The sequence below is a fragment of the Oncorhynchus mykiss genome, chromosome 16, assembly GCF_013265735.2.
Source record: "Oncorhynchus mykiss isolate Arlee chromosome 16, USDA_OmykA_1.1, whole genome shotgun sequence".
NCBI classification, from domain to species: domain Eukaryota; kingdom Metazoa; phylum Chordata; class Actinopteri; order Salmoniformes; family Salmonidae; genus Oncorhynchus; species Oncorhynchus mykiss.
This window is the reverse complement of record NC_048580.1, coordinates 11,710,302-11,727,035: the sequence shown is the minus strand read 5'-3', so window position 1 is coordinate 11,727,035 and position 16,734 is coordinate 11,710,302. Positions and strand designations below refer to the sequence as shown.

General features: G+C 44.9%; 2 protein-coding genes across 9 annotated transcripts; one reads left to right on the top strand and one right to left on the bottom strand.

The window, feature by feature from the left end:
• The first annotated feature begins 391 nt into the window (after nucleotides 1-391).
• On the top strand, nucleotides 392-9,488 carry LOC110491344 (BRD4-interacting chromatin-remodeling complex-associated protein-like). 7 transcript variants are annotated; one of them, XM_021564719.2, is made up of 13 exons: nucleotides 416-526; nucleotides 2,890-2,938; nucleotides 3,262-3,307; nucleotides 3,487-3,535; nucleotides 3,655-3,720; nucleotides 4,333-5,532; nucleotides 5,657-5,693; nucleotides 5,787-5,836; nucleotides 5,921-5,970; nucleotides 6,212-6,357; nucleotides 6,445-6,539; nucleotides 6,638-6,740; nucleotides 6,839-9,488. In XM_021564719.2, the coding sequence occupies exons 2-13, from the start codon at nucleotides 2,911-2,913 to the stop codon at nucleotides 7,306-7,308; spliced, it is 2,340 nt and encodes a 779-aa protein (XP_021420394.2). In that variant the 5' UTR covers nucleotides 416-526; nucleotides 2,890-2,910; the 3' UTR covers nucleotides 7,309-9,488. The 7 variants fall into 7 exon arrangements, with proteins under 7 accessions (XP_021420395.2, XP_021420394.2, XP_021420392.2 ...); XM_021564717.2 differs by having other exon boundaries at nucleotides 3,232-3,307; XM_021564718.2 differs by having other exon boundaries at nucleotides 457-526; nucleotides 2,885-2,938.
• On the bottom strand, nucleotides 9,361-13,315 carry si:dkey-21c1.4 (flocculation protein FLO11). 2 transcript variants are annotated; one of them, XM_021564723.2, is made up of 5 exons: nucleotides 12,909-13,315; nucleotides 11,418-12,566; nucleotides 11,102-11,203; nucleotides 10,281-10,397; nucleotides 9,361-10,196 (listed from the first exon to the last, which is right to left on the bottom strand). In XM_021564723.2, the coding sequence occupies exons 2-5, from the start codon at nucleotides 12,559-12,561 to the stop codon at nucleotides 10,168-10,170; spliced, it is 1,392 nt and encodes a 463-aa protein (XP_021420398.2). In that variant the 5' UTR covers nucleotides 12,562-12,566; nucleotides 12,909-13,315; the 3' UTR covers nucleotides 9,361-10,167. The 2 variants fall into 2 exon arrangements, with proteins under 2 accessions (XP_021420398.2, XP_021420399.2); XM_021564724.2 differs by having other exon boundaries at nucleotides 11,418-12,563.
• Between the last annotated feature and the right edge of the window lie 3,419 nt (nucleotides 13,316-16,734).

Here is a 16,734-nt window from a genome sequence, read left to right as displayed (position 1 = left end):
ATTCACACCACAATAGATTGAATTGCGGTATACATAGTTGACCCCAATCTCTTTTTGAAACATGGTGTACAGAGCAGCACTATGAATAAGACTTATTAAAGCTGTTACCGCCCTCCTATATGCCCTTGGAGAGTATATGAGTGGAATAACGCCCTCGTTTTGATGATCTCTATGTAGTCATTCCTCCTCAATTACTTAAGCAGTCACATCAAGGTGTGGCATCTATTAGTGGCCCCCTACCGTTCATAATAGCCAAGCGTACAGTAAAACAATTTCCTATTCATATGGGAGAATTTAAGTATATGTTAAGTAAAAACAAATAATAATAATGAATGGTAGAACATAGTTTTTCAGTATTTATAGTTTAGTAACTATTTGGTTGTCCTATGTGAGTACTATGGAATATTGCAATGCTATCTGTAGAATGCTCTGATGTTGCTGCCTTCTGCTGGAGCGGCACTACCCCGACTACCCGTGCTGTGATGGCGAGGAAACCCCGTTGACAAGGCACTGCTTTTTCATGACGGTGAGTTTCCCTTTGAGTGTATTATAATTTTGTGATAAAATTTCAAGGAAAAAACACACACAACCTCCTTCCTCCCTTCCTTCTGGGGGGGAATAGAGTGAGAGTGGAGAGAAATATATCTGAGACAGAACAGGGACAGTGAGAAAAATATATGAGTGGGAAAGGAGGGAGGGAGGAGGAGGAGGGGGGAGCAAATTAAAAGTTGCCAAATGGAGATATTGGGTTTCAAGAAGAGTGAGACAGGAGTAAGGGTTTGCCTTCTTTCAGTCGTCTTTATGTTATGCTAATCGAAATAAATATTTATGTCTCGACGCTGTTTAGTCCGTTTAACCGTGTCAACGAATTATGTCCGACGTTTCTAAATAGGCGACAACGGAGCTAACCAAGAACAGGCCGATGTTTACCAGTTAAAAAAAAAAAATCCTCGGTCAAATAAGTAGCCCCAAGAGCTGCTTGATGGAAATCGCCACGCTCTAGTAAATTCCACGATTTGAAATACGTCTGTTCAGCAAATCGAGAGAAATGTGACGTTTTGCATGCTGGCAGATGAGCTAAATACTGTAGAAGACGAGTGGTAGCTTTTACCCCAACAGAGAAGGAGCACGTCAGCTAGAGGCTGGAAGGACAGGCTTTTTTTGTTGTTGTGCTCCAATACGATTCATTGTCTGTCGATTCAGTCTATATTTTGGGGGACATAAAAAAAAAAAATAGCAAGCTATACATTAACTGGCTTTGTTAACGACGCCGAAGATTGAGCGTCGTGCCACGACTGTCGTTAGCTAGCGGTTCGACTCAGCACAATGCTAAGATTTGGGAGGGTGTTATTGCCATGTCGAAATTCAATTGGAGCAAAAATGTTTCGACTATTCTTCGGATGAGCTGGTTTAGCTATCTCTTCTTATACGCCTACTCCGACCACTGGGCGAGTTGTAGGGGGGGAGAGGAAATGCTATATTGTGTGTTTATTTTTGCATTTATTGGCCAGCTAGCTGACTGAGTTCAAGCTAGCTGCTCGTTTTCCCACATTCGGCCAAATGTATCTAGTCAAATCTTTGATATTTCCAAGCCAACTGACAGGTTTTTTTTGACACTGCGTATGAATTCGGACAGTTAAACGTTATTTGACACGTATAAATGCAATGTTTAGTGGTGCTAGCTCGCCGCTATGGCATAAAATAACCCAAATGAAATGGGCAGAGGGACATTATAAAGCTAGCTAGTCGCGTAGCCGACATACTACGACGCCATCAGATTATTTTCAACTAATCTTTCGTTAACTAACAATACTTGAAGGGACCATCCAAGAGCGGGTATATCGGTTTAATGTGTGAAGTAAAATATATTGTTTTGTTTCCTTTTTGGGGGGTGGAAAACTGCATATAAAGTGCCACGCTTATCTGCGTATGCCACATGTTTTGTTAAGGACAAACATACAAACTAGCAGCCCAACTATAGAAAATGCAACTAGTTTCGCCATTTCAAAACGGCCAGTTAGATCTGATTAACCATATTCGTGTAATTCCCTTTACATTGAACTACTCAATTGTAGCTGAGACTTTGTCGCATTGTTTTGAGTCTCATCATCAGGCTTTTCTTTCTCAAATAAAGATGGTGGCGGAGTCGCCATTTTGTTTCAGACTGACACGGGAGTAAGAGGCTACATCACTGACTGGACACAATGTATCAGATTTGTAATTCGACATGACATCGAATGAATGATACAAATAAGTTTGAAAAAAATACGTCTATAATTGGGACACATCACAGTATATTAGGCCCCCTACACTGGCAATCCATTTTTCAAAGCCCAACCTTGTTTAACTCGGCCATTGCGGCTCTATGAATGAACCAAATAACAGGTTCGCCCTTGAGAATAGTATGATACTATTGCTATTCACTGTTCTATGGCCCCTTCCGTCACAAGACGACGGTCAACATCATAGGAGTTAGTTCTGTGGAATGTCTGCTATAAAATGCTTTCTAAACGTTCAACTCCCAGACAACCTTGAAATTGAACAGGGTGGAGTTATTTACACCGATGGCCATCTTCATTCTATGGGAGGTGACAGGAGAGACGACCAATATGCAGGAGAAGGGTAGGGTTCGGGAGCGTCACTCCCGGTCTGCTGTAGAGAGCATGGTGCTTGCAACGCCAGAATAATGGGGTTGTTTGCACACGACTGTAAATCGCTTTGGATAAGAGCGTCTGCTAAAATATCCTATATTATTACTCTCAGGGAATCTGGATACTAGGTGGAGGGATAGGGGCAATACTGTACGTACTGTTCTCTTAACCTCCCTCTCCCTTTCCTGTATCTCTCCCATCTGTCTCTCTCACCCTGCTCCCTTCTACTCCAGCACAGAAAATAAAGGGTGGTTAATTAATGATTCCATGCCCGCTGTCAGAAAGCTGTGAGTGTTTTATTTCGTCATCACCAACTGTCACCACACACCACTTCCTCTTTATTGGCCCACTGTCAATGTTTCTGCATTGCTCTTTAGTGCTCATAAGCATTCATAGGAATTGTTGCCTCTATCTAGAGTAGTGACGGGTTTGAATAAAAACTCATATTGCATTTGAGCATTTTACAGAATGTATACAGTTAAAAGCCTTAATAGAATATTTTCCACTTATCCTTCATTCCATTACACATCATTTTTCTCACATCATCCTCCACTCTGCTCTCATCCAACCCTCCTCTCAGTTCGTCCCTCTCTGCTTTCACCTCTCCCAGGTGTCATGGATGATGAGGACGATCGCCGTCTTCTGGATATTATAGGGTAAATCTGTCTGACAATTAAATCACAAACATAGTCTATAACATATCTAACACTAAGGCATTCATAATGGCAGGTGGAACAGAGAAGTATGTTGCCCAAGGGCTACAAATGTTAACTAAATTGCATTTAAAAAAAAAAATCAGATTGTCTCTGACTGGAGCTCCCTCCCTCTCCTTCAGAGATGTGCAAGCATTGAATGACTACCTCCACGGCTCCACCAACAAGTCTGTGAGTGTTTCCCCCCTCTGGTCTACTAGTTCATCCATGCCTATTTTAACATAATATTTAATAAAGTTAGCAGGCTGCTTTGTGATACAGGTGAAGTGACTGTGTGTTTTCTCCTTCAGATTGAGGAGGATGATGTGACGAACGCAGTGTACGGCTCTGCTGGAACCTTCTTCACTAGTAACACTGTGAGTCTTCGTAAACCTTTACTTACCTGCTGCCAGTGGGTTTATATACTGACGGAACCTGCGTAGTTGCCAGCAGCATACCACCCTGCATCCCGCTGCTGGCTTGCCTCTAAAGCTAAGCAGCATCAGTCCTGGTCGGTCCCTGAATGGGAGACCAGATGCTGCTGGAGTGGTGTTGGAGGGCCAATACTGTTCCCTCTGGTCTAGGGAGATCCCAGGGCAGTGAAGGGTGACTTTACCCCGCCTATCGTGCAGTCTTTCCGATGGGACATTAAACAGGTGTCCTGACTTTCTGTGGTCATAAAAATCCCATGGCACTTATCATAAGATTAGGGGTGTTTACCCTGGTGTAATGGATAAATTCCCAACCTGGCCCCATTCCATCGTGGCCATCTAATCATCCTCCTAATTTGCATATATCACTCCTCACCTCTCCAACTGATAGCTGATGTGTGCTGAGTGTTCTGGCACAAAAATGGTCGGCGTGCATCACCCAGGTGGGTGCTAGACACTGATGGTGGATAATGTGAACTTCCCACTACTATGTAAAGCACTTTGAGTACCATGAGTATCAATTATAGTTATAAAGTGTTATTTTTTTCTCTCTCTCAGGCTGGCTCTAACTCCGGCCTCAAAGATGGCGAGTTTGAGGATTCAGCGGGTGCTGGCCTCCAGCTTTCCAGCAGCCTATCGTTCATCGAGGATGAGCTGGGGGGAGGAGCCTCTCCAGGAGGAATGGATCTTGGAGGAGGAGAGGACCAGCACTTTGACATCCTGCAGAAGTCTCTCATGGAGGCAGACATCACTGAACAGACTCTGGAACAGGAGGCCATGCTAGACTCCCAACCACCTCCCCCTCCGGCCCCCTCCCCATTCCCCGCCCAGCTGGTCTCGGGGGGGTACAGTGGCGGGGTCACCACGGCGACAGCAGCGTTTCCCAGTGGTCAGTTTCTCCAGGGCGTATCCCAGGTGTCCCAGGTGTCCCAGCTGCACAACGGCCAGGCAGGGGGGCACATCCAGGTGTTGGGGTCCTTCGGAGGTGGAGGGGTCCAACAGATCCTCCTCCGGCAGGGTGGGGAGATCGGGGGGGTGATGGGGGGAGTAGCAGCAGGGGGGCAGGTGTTCGCCGCCTCCTCCCAAGTGGGCCAGGTGAACCAGGTGGGCTTGCCCTTTAAAAACATCCCCCTGCAGAACATCATCATCCAGAGAGGACAAGGGGGCACCCAGGCCCTAGTCAGACCTATCCAGCCCAAACCCCTTCAAGCTGGGGCTCAGACAGTCTACAGCCTGGGACTCCAGACCACAACCACCACCATGGTTAACACTGCGGCCCAGGGAAACTACACAGCTAATGGCTCCATCCTGGTCCACTCTCCGCTGGGGCAGCAGAACCAGGGACAACAAGTCCAGGCCAATCTGGCCCCAGGGCAGTACCTGGTCCACCACAATGGCTCCTCAGACCCATCCCAATCAACCATGGTAGCCAATCAGAACACAGTGCAGCTTGTCACCGGGCAGAACTTCACGGCGACGGCGGGTGGTCAGCTGATCCAAGTGGGAGGCAGTCAGGTGGGAGTAGGAGGAGCCATGACCCAAAAATGGCAGACTTTTCCTGGTACTAGCCCTGCCCCCATCCAGGCGGCATCAAATCAGGGGTGTCTGACGCTGGTTGGCACGGCGACCGCAGGGGTTCGGGGTCAGGTGTCGTGCAGCCCAGTGCAGCGCCTCGCAGTGACTCAGAACAGCAGCTCCCTCTCCCCCATGTCTCTCTCTGGTACTGGTACTGCCACACAGGATGAGGAATACTCACAGGTACTAACTACAACTCTCTACCCCTCGCTCACTCTCTCTCTCTTTCTCTCTCTCTCAATTATTACCCTCTTTGTATTTGTTTCTATAAATATTTTGTTGTTTTCTTCTCCACTTCCTGTCACAGGCTCAGACACAGCTCGTCAACCTCCTTGGAAACAAAGGTTTGTGTTTGTATATGAGTTCATGTGTCTGTGTGTAGTTACAGACATAAAGAAACCCCTCTCCTGATTTCTGTTTCCTTTTTTGTCTCCTAGCTGTGAAAACAATGACCTCCGTGAGCCAAGACTCCCTGCTAAACACACAGGTAGTCTACATGTTGCACACGTGTGTGTTTGTGTGTTAGTCTGTGTTTGTGTGCGTGATGATGAAAATGACGTGTCTCTTGTAGGTCAGCGCTCAGAAGAGGCAGGCCCCTCAGCAGCTCACCAGAGGAGCAATGTAAGTAGTGTGTGTTTGTACGTATAAATCAGTGGAGGCTGCTGAGGTGAGGACGGTTTGATGTAATGGCTGGAATGGAATAATATCAAACACATGAAAACCATACGTTTGATACCATTCCATTCCAGCCATTACTATGAGCTGTCCTCCCCTCAGCAGCCTCCAGCGTTATAGATGTGAGTATATCCACATATGCATTTATACTGATTGTATGCGACAAGTGTACAATGTATGTCTGCAGGATGCTACATCAGTTGACGATGGATCGTTCAGGGGTTCTGTCACCTGACATCACCCGCTTCACCTCATTGGACGACGCACTGCACAGACTCCTCCCTTACCACATGTTCCACGGTGCTCCGCCCAACAAGGAAGAGTTTTCTCAAGGTCAGAAACCTCCCCTACACCGTGTGTGTGTGTGTGTGTGTGTGTGTGTGTGTGTGTGAGTGTGACACTGTGTTCTGTCTGTACCAGTGGATGATGAGTTTGAGACGATGGCGACTCAGGTGTTGAAGAGGACCCAGGTTATGATCAACAAATACAGACGACTGCTGATGGTGGAGGCTGAGGTGAGAACACACACACACACGAACATATGCACATACACACAAATACTTGTTAATCTTCAAAATTGTAAGGATGTTGCTAAGTCCCTCTCTTCCTGCAGCGCTCCAGTCCCTCCTCAGAGATGGTGATGATTGACAGGACCTTTAACCAAGAGGAACGGCAGAACCTGACACAGGACAAACGTATGATACTGGTTGACCCAGGTGAGGAGGAGGGAAATGGCAGGAATGTGGATCATTCAAAAGCTGTGGACCATTATTTTTCATCATGTCTCTTTCTCTCTCTCTCCCTCCCTCCATAGATGGCTTCTTGGAAGATTTCTGTTGTGCGGTGAAGCCGTCTCTCCTCTCTCCCCCCTGCCTCCCCTTGGACCCTCTCTCCTCCCCCTCGTCCAGCCATGGCCATAGACAGTCAGTGGGGGGGTTGAACACAGACCCCCCTCACAGGACAGACCCCCAGTCAGGCTATGGAGACCCGGGGGGAGGTAGTGGGGGAGGAGGAAAAGACTCTTATAAGAGTATCATTGACCTGAAGAGAACTCAACAAAGCAACTATGGAAACAAAGCTGCTTGTAGCAACAACAACAACAGCAACTATCACCTTGGAAACGTGGCTGCTACGGCCACAGCGGCAGTGTCGACAGGGACGGAACAGACTCAGCACCTGTCTCACCTGCCCTCTCACCCCCAGGTCCCCCTACCACTCCCTCCCACCCCGCCCGACACAGACTCGGTTCTAGAGGCAGCCGTCAACAGCATTCTAGAATGTTAGAGACTGACAGGCAGACGTGCCCATCACTCTATCCTTCCATTCCTCCATCTCTCATCCTCCCATCCTTTCCCCTCAGCTCGCTCCAGGGATTACATGCTTGTTGTTTATTTTCTCCTTCTCTCTCTCATTGTCAGTCCACTTCAACCAGCTCTGAGTTAGTTACAGCCATAGAAATATAATCTAGATTGTATTTCTATGGTTACAGTATTATATTTACTGTAGGACAGCCAGGTGTCATGATCTTTGTGACATCATATCCTGTTGGGTGTGAGTGGGGAGAGGATGCAAAGATTGTCTATTATATTGATAAAATAGTCGATTGACTGCTCTAACAATGGAAATATATGTCCTCTAAGATGGAAGGCAGGTGGGAGGTGGCGAGATCAGGTAGGACTATTTTAGCCAATGAGAGGGCAGATACGTGTGGGAATAACAGGCCATGGAGATAGATGGAGGACTCATCTCTGTATCTGTGCCATCATAGCATCTGTGACAGCATGGGCAGCGCCATTGAGGCTATTTCCATTTTAAAGTAGTACATTTTCTTCTTCATTGGCCGATTGCTTCCAACTCATAGGAATTCCCACCCAGTTGGCTATTTTAAAATGGTGGAAGCCCCAATGGCCACTTTAAAACGAGTTATATCCACGAAGAGTTCTCTATATACAGTATCTCTATGACAACAGGTACAACTCAGATATTAATGCCACGTGTGTCCACTTATATCAGTGCATTTGTAACAACCTAACCATTGCAAAACTTCTATTTGATCAAATAAGCCTCATGAAGCAAATGAGCAATTACATTTTTTGTTGGCCAAATTCGACACCCTTTCTCATTGACCTCTAAAGAAACATTCCTAAATTCCTGAAACTCAATGTTAGGCTATGTCCCACAAAGCTGAAGTTCAGGGAGGAGGAAGATGATGATTCTGTGCCTGAGAAATTCTACATTGTCCTTGAAATGTTTACATGAAGAAGCCTTGTAAGAAATGTTATTTTTGCACCTGACATTATACACCTACACATAAAATACAGTAGTAATTGATGGATTGGAAAACTACAACAAATATTGTGTTTTCTACTTTTCTACTTTCTACTTCAGTCTTCACGGTAAAGTCAAACCAGAGAGACTCACTCACACTCTTGTGTCTATATAACGACTAAACAAGCAGCTTTTGGTTTTCTGTCAGTTGTCATTTTCTTATTTGGCATTTTTCTTTTGTACCTTAAAGGTATGTGACGCCCCTCTGCACTCACACACATTCACTCTCGTTAGAGTGTATTGGTGCTGGGGGGGAACTAACTCCTCAGATTGAGGGAGAAATGTTTTGCCGTGTTTATCTTTTTTTGGTTTCAATTTTTTAATTTTTATAAATCACGATTTGTGTTGTTAGGGATGTGTGTACCAGCGAAGTTAACACGCAACCACTGTAACCATGGTGAGATTTAATGACTCTGGAAGGTCATGGGTTGTATGTCTCTGCGTACGTACGCTGGACGAATGTCACTCATTACTTCGCCTGCTTAACTTTCCTCTCCTCTTCTATCCATCACGTCACTCAATCCTCCTGCCCCGCCCAACAATTATACCCCAATCAACAGGAGAGAGAGAGAGAGGGGAGTGTCTATGCTCATAAATTGACTGAATGAACAGACTGAAGGCTTTAGAGAGAGAACACAGCTGTCTGTTTTACATGTTGTCTTGTCAACCCTCTGTATTTCAGCCCTGGTCCTGACCACCCCCATGTCTCAAATTACACCCTATGCCTGTGATAGTGCACTACTTTTGACAAGCTTATGTGGCGTGGAGCAAAAGTAGTGCACTTAATGGGGAACAGTCGTTTCCCACAGGAGTGCCTAAGGTTGATAAACTAGGCTCTTTCTGCCAAGGAGTGACACATTTTTACTTCATTACCCCCATTTTCACTGTTTACTTTTGTCTCACTCTGTACATGATTTGTATAGTTTTTATATATATCTATATATAAAAATGAAACAATATTTATACTTTTTTGTAAAGAAGAAGAATGTAAAAACAGTTTTTTTTTTGTATTCTGTTGGCTATGAAGTGTTCCAAGTGAAATTGTTACAAATACTGTGTTGTTCATTTTTAGTTTGTGTTCACTACAACAGAAAGAGAAAAGTCAACAATAAATTCATTTTGAATACAATCATAAATGGGCATAGCCTGATTCATTTGAAACTTGACCTTTCTCAAACATGTAGTATTGGTAAAACCTTCACAGTCAGTTAAATACTGCAAGCACACACACTGTAATACTTGTTATTATAGTATTACTATACTTGGGCCAGTTTGTCTACATTCAATCATTTGAGGCATTGATTGGGAGGGCATGCTACACACAGTACATTGTCAGTTTAAACAAAAACAGTCCAACAGTGACACTTGCTGGATTGGCTGGGAGTCCTTTAGGAGTGCTGAATTAGCTTTGATGCTGTTCTTACTAGTTTAGAGAGAACACAATTCATTTTTAACTTGTCCTAGAAGCAGACGTGCTGTAACATTGAGATATCCTTCTCTTTCATAAACAGTTAACAAAACAACAGCAAATGCGACATAAATACTTAAAGAGTTGTACACAAGGTTTACAAGAAATTAAACTTCAAACTGAAATGAGACCATTTCCCTGGGCACCTCAGTGTTGCTTCTGTATACATTTCATCTCCTTTCACACAGAAGAATATGTGTATGAAGCCAAAGCGTTTTCGCCATTGCTGCAGCTCGTCAAATATGTCTCCTGTTGGAAAATGTTTCTCCACCACACCACTAGGGGCGCGCTTCCAGAGTGAGAGGTTTCCCCTATGTTTGACCCCTACCGCTGGCGCTCAGCAGGGCTCAGTGGTACTTCCTCCAGCGGTCATGCTCTAATGAGGGAAAACACACAAGTCAGTAAACATATAAAGAAAGTCAGTCAATTTTTTGAAGAAAGATTGAAGTCACACACTTACTGATGTGTGGGTAGTGCCAGGTGTAGCCCAGGACGCAGTATCCTGCTAGCAGCATGGCCACTCCTCCCACTCCACCTTTCCTCACATCTATATACCTCCTGTAGTACCACTGCCATCCTAGAGAAAGAAAGAGAGAGATGGTAGATGGACCTAAAAGAGATATCATGGGATAACCAAATAGATTCACTGTGTGTGAATGTGTATGTGTGTGTATGTTTGTCGGGCTGGGTTCCCCTACTGGCGTTTTATTTGGCAACCCCAAGTTTTCTGATAAAAAAACAAACATCTAAAAAGATAAAAACCTACCACCATACCCCGTTCAAAGGCGCTTAAATCTGGCCTTGCCCATTCACCCTCAACGGCACACACACACAATCCATGTCTCAATTGTCTCAAGGCTTAAACATCCATCTTTAACCCGTCTCCTCCCCTTCATCTACACTGATTGAAGTGGATGTAATAAGTGACATCAATATCACCTGGATTCATCTGGTCAGTCTATGTCATGGAAGGAGCAGGTGTTCCTAATGCTTTGTACACTCAGTGTACATTAAAAGTTGTTTCCACTACTTTCAAAGCAACTTAGTAGCCGGTAACTTCTTAATGTTTTGTATACTCAGTGTATGTGATCATAAACAAATGTAAGCTAGGATTAAAATTATTATGTTTTTGTCAAATATCTGTTTGGACTTCTTGCGGTCAATTTGTAGTCTACTAATGATTTGTGACTATGTTCCAGCCCCCTGACCATCCGCTCAATGAAAAACAATCGTCCTATAGCTGAATCTAGTTGATGATCTCTGGTGTAGGGTGTCTTCTACCGCTGATCAGGGCCTGTACTCCATTTCTGGGGTTGCGGGGAGCTCTGGTAGCGATCCAGCAAGGTAGTTCCTTCAGCCTCACCTCCCCTAGAGACAGTTTACCTACAACACAACATGCCAGTCAATCAGTGCTGGTCTCATCTACAGGGAGTAGGGATGTCAATGGTTAACCAGTTAGTTAGTGCTGGTCTCATCTACAGGGAGTAGGGATGTCAATGGTTAACCAGTTAGTTAGTGCTGGTCTCATCTACAGGCAGTAGAGATGTCAATGGATTAGGCAGCCATAATACAGTAAGACCAGAGAAACACTACAGACCCATGATCCTCTGCTCAGTGCCATACTTCATGGTGTCGAATGGCGCTTTCTCCCTTGTCACGCTCTGATTGGCTGTTGCTGACTCTGTCCTCACGGAGGTTTGACCGAGTTCAACCGTGAGCAGTCTTCTGGTCTTGTTATACAGATAGTCTTTGTTACGATCAGCGGTTGTGGTCTGAACACGGTCCAGTACTGTTGAAACGTGGTTGACCATGAGTTGTCCCCTGTTGCTTGTCTTGCTGCGTAGACGGTCTTTATTGAGGTCAGAGGTTATGGTTGGGTTATGGTCCAGTGCGATTGTCTTGCTGTACAGACGGTCAGGTTTGACGGTGGTGTGGTCCTGGATGCTGGGTCTGGGCTGACCACTGCCTGACCCCTGCAGCTTCTCTTCTCCTCCCACCTCCTCCCTACTGCTCCCCACCTCCTCCTTCCAGAAGGGTCTTGCTTCACTCTGTGCCCCTGGTAAAGGCTCCTGGGATAGTGTGGCAGCAGCTCTGGCTGTCTGAGCGGATAGTTCAATCTGCTCCCGCAGTGAAACCTTCTTCTTAGAGGCAGCTTTGGCTTTAGTGCTCACTGGGGCTGTGGCAGGGACTGGGGCTGTGGCAGGGACTGGGGCTGTGGCAGGGACTGGGGCTGTGGCAGGGACTGGGGCTGTGGCAGGGACTGCTTTGAGTTTGGCTATCGCTTTGGGTTTTGTGTGGATATTGGCTGGATCTTTTGCCAGACTGTCCTTGGAGAGAATGAAAGTCTCATCAAGGAGCTTCTGCCGTTTCTTTGAAGTTGTTGTTGATGACGATGACGATGAGGAGGAGGAAGGTGATGGTGTCTTCTTATTGTTTTTAGTAGTTGTCAATGATGATGATTTCTTACTCTTGGTTGTAGTTGCCAATGGTGATAACGCTGGTGATGGAGATGAAGATGATGCCTTCTTACTCTTAGTAGAAGTTGTTGATGGTGATGAAGAAGACGATGATAAAGATGTCTTCTTGCTGTTCTTGTCTGTGATGAGGTCAGCTGGGCCAGGGGGGGTCTGCGACCTTTGTGTGGTTGTGGTGACCGGAGCCATCTTGCATCTGGGAAGGTGGCTGTTCAGTCTCTTGAAGTTTTTCCCACAGAACGGGCATGTTTCACTGGAGGACGACATCACTGCTGGAAAAGAGACAGGATTATAGATGATGTAAATATGATGTTGTTATTATGGTCTGACAGAGTTTGACACAAATGATGAAATTATTTTCCAGAATGTTGTCTCTTACAACCCATAACTTTCTAGCTTTAATATCTTAAGAGAAAAACTCTACATAATCTATACATGAATATGTAATACATGCATTACTTTTCTCGCAATCAAATGGGTTAATGAGTTTGACGACCATTATTAGGCTTTTATAGTCTGCATAGCCAGAGTCGTGCTCCTGACAATGGGAAATGCCATGTTGGCTTACATAACCCGCATGACGAGTCTTGAGCGGTAGAATCAATTTTACTTGCCGTTTGTTGGTTGCTAGAACGAAACCAGCGGCACTTCAACATCTTCTAATGCTTATCATCTTCTTCTTGACGAAATGTAAACTTGTGTCATTTTACTGTACGCGTGGAACATTTGGTGCACACGTTGTTTCAACCATAACATTTTGGTCTGCTAAATACTTTTGGAAAAGACCCCTTGGGTAGCACAAGTAAACGCCTGAGGAAATGAGCTAGATAATTCCACATCGAAAATATTTTCAGCACAAATAAAGCTTTAAAAATGTCTGATAGTACTTTCTCTAATCGAACTGTTATTGCACTCATTACCGATACAGCAATTGGTTAGATTTGTAACGGTAAAAACGAAACAATGTATCTCGTAGTCTAGAGAACGTGTGCGTGGTAGTTGAAAATAGATCTTTGCTGACCCCTAGTGGAAGCTACACCCACAGATAGAACAATGAGACAGAAATTTCACCGGATGTATAAATGTGAAACATCCGCTTGGAGTTTACACTCCCTACCAAATATGGTGGTAAGCGGAAGCCCAGTGGACGGAAGTGGGAAGGCCAAATCAAATGAAACGCGAAAGAGCGTGTACTCGCTGGAATGATTATGCACGGTAGTGAATGACAGAAAACAGGCGCTTGAAATTAGAAAGCAAGTCCACTTTTCTCGCGTGTATGCGAAGCAATGCTCGTTCACGTTTCGTTTGATTTGGCCTGAAGAAAAAAAAACGATATGGATTTTGAGGGACATTCTGCAAATGTTCTCATCTATGAAACATTTGGTCTCAATACAGTTTTCTTTTCGAAACACTAGCATCACATTTTTGTAGACTTTACACTTTGGCAAAGCTTCCAAAAATTGCGTTGTTTTAGAATGAGTGCAAGGGAGAATTGAGTTAGGGGCTCCCGAGTGGGCAGCGGTCTAAGGCACTGCATCTCAGTGCTAGAGGCATCACTACAGACCCTGGTTCGATTCCAGGATGTATCACAACTGGCCGTGATTGGGAGTCCCATAGTGCGGCGAACAATTGGCCCAGCGCTGTCTGGTTTAGGGTTTGGCCGGGGTAGACCGTCATTGTAAATAATTATTTGTTCTTAACTGACTTGCCCAGTTAAATAAAGGTTAAAAATAAAATAAATATTCACATGCGAAATACAGAGTAAGCGTTCCCTAACGAAAATATGCAAATAACGCTTTGCTCTGCCCACGTCCTTGCTTGTTCTGCCAACTCTGACTCATTGTTCCCATTGAAAACGAGAGGCTGTAGTCTATCTTGGGTTACTTATAAACATCTTTGCTACAGCTCCAGCCTGAACAGAGAGACTGGAACCAAGGATTATTACCTGTTAAATGCGAGTAAAGTACGTAGGATATAACATGTCATAACAGGCCTGATGGAAACAAAAGATTTTGTCGGTAAACGTTCAATATATCGAGTAAAGAAAATACGTTAGACAAGGTGGGATCTTTTTGTGTCGGTAAAATTAATTATGCGAGAATTGTAGAAATCTCGGTGTGAACGCTTTTATGCGCAAATATTAATATAACCATCATATCGAAGTAAATTTGGAGTCACGTGATGACATTGTATGGTTCTCCCACAACAACTCGTCGTGAAAGAATACAGTTTATTCGGCACCCCTCACAGCAACTCGCCCAAGCCTCCCCCATTTCTCCTTCACCCAAATCCAGATGGCTGATGTTCTGAAAGAGCTGCAAAATCTGGACCCCTACAAATCAGCCGGGCTAGACAATCTGGACCCTCTCTTTCTAAAATTATCTGCAGAAATTGTTGCAACCCCTACTACGAGCATGTTCTACCTCTCTTTTGTATCGTCTGAGATTCCCATAGATTGGAAAGCTGCCGAGGTCATCCCCTTCTTCAAAGGGGGAGACACTCTAGACCCAAACTGCTATAGATCTATATCTATCCTACCCTGCCTATCTAAGGTCTTCGAAAGCCAAGTTAACAAACAGATTATGGACCATTTCGAATCACCCCGGACCTTCTCCGCTATGCAATCTGGTTTCGGAGCTGGTCATTGGTGCACCTCAGCCACGCTCAAGGTCCTAAACGATATCATAACCGCCATCGATAAGAGAGATTACTGTGCAGCCGTATTCATCGACCTGTCAATCACCACATTCTTATCGGCAGACTCAATAGCCTTGTTTTCTCAAATGAGTGCCTCGCCTGGTTCACCAACTACTTCTCTGATAGAGTTCAGTATGTCAAATCGGAGGGCCTGTTGTCCGGACCTCTAGCAGTCTCTATGGGGGTGCCACAGGGTTCAATTCTCGGGCGGACTCTCTTCTCTGTATACATCAATGATGTCGCTTTTGCTGCTGGTGATTCTCTGATCCACCTCTACGCAGACGACACCATTCTGTATACCTCTGGCCCTTCTTTGGACACTGTGTTAACTAACCTCCAGACGAGTTTCAATGCCATACAACTCTCCTTCCGTGGCCTCCAACTGCTCTTAAATACAAGTAAAACTAAATGCATGCTATTCAACCGATCGCTGCCCGCACCTGCCCGCCTGTCCAGCATCACTACTCTGGACGGTTCTGACTTAGAATATGTGGACAACTACAAATACCTAGGTGTCTGGTTAAGCATCTCCAATCCAAAATTAAATCTAGAATCGGCTTCTATTTCGCAACAAATCATCCTTCACTCATGCTACCAAACATACCCTCCTAAAACTGACCATCCTACTGATCCTCGACTTTGGCGATGTCATTTACAAAATAGCCTCCAACACTCTACTCAACAAATTGGAAGCAGTCTATCACAGTGCCATCTGTTTTGTCACCAAAGCCCCATATACTACCCACCACTGCGACCTGTACGCTCTTGTTAGCTAGCCCTCGATTCATACTCGCCACCAAACCCACTGGCTCCATTTCATCTACAAGTCTTTGCTTGGTAAAGCCCCGCCTAACCTCAGCTCACTGGTCACCATAGCAGCACCCACCTGTAGCACGCACTCCAGTAGGTATATCTCACTGGTCACCCCCAAAGCCAATTCTTCCTTTGGCCGCCTTTCCTTCCAGTTCTCTGCTGCCAATGACTGGAACGAACTGCAAAAATCACTGAAGCTGGAGACTCATATCTCCCTCACTAGCTTTAAGCACCAGCTGTCAGAGCCGCTCACAGATCACTGCACCTGTACATAGCCCTTCTGTAAATAGCCCATCCAACTACCTCATCCCCATACTGTATTTATCTTGCTCCTTTGCACCCGTGTCTCTACTTGCACATTCATCTTCTGCACATCTATCACTCCAGTGTTTAATTGCTATATTATTATTACTTTGCCACCACGGCCTATTTATTGCCTTTCCTCCCTTATCTTACCTCAAGTGCACACACTGTATATAGACTTTTTCTGCTGTATTATTGACTTGGTTTCTTTATTCCATGTGTAACTCTGTGTTGTATGTGTCGAACTGCTACGCTTTATCTTGGCCAGGCGGCAGTTGTAAAGGAGAACTTGTTCTCAACTAGCCTACCTGGTTAAATAAAGGTGAAATAAAAATAAATACAATTGTGTTCACTTCGGGCCTGAAACACCTCATAATTCAATTCGCGTTGATTATACATCCGCTAAGACGGGACAGTTTTATCTCAAAGACTCAATCATGAACACTCTGACAGTGGTGGCTGCTTTACGTGATGTATTGTCTCTATCTTCTTGCCTTTTGTGCTTTTGTTTGTGCCCAATAATGTTTGTACCATATTTTGTGCTGCTACCATGTTGTGTTGCTGCCTTGCTATGTTGTCATGTTGTGTTGCTGCCTTGCTATGTTGTCATGTTGTGTTGCTGCCTTG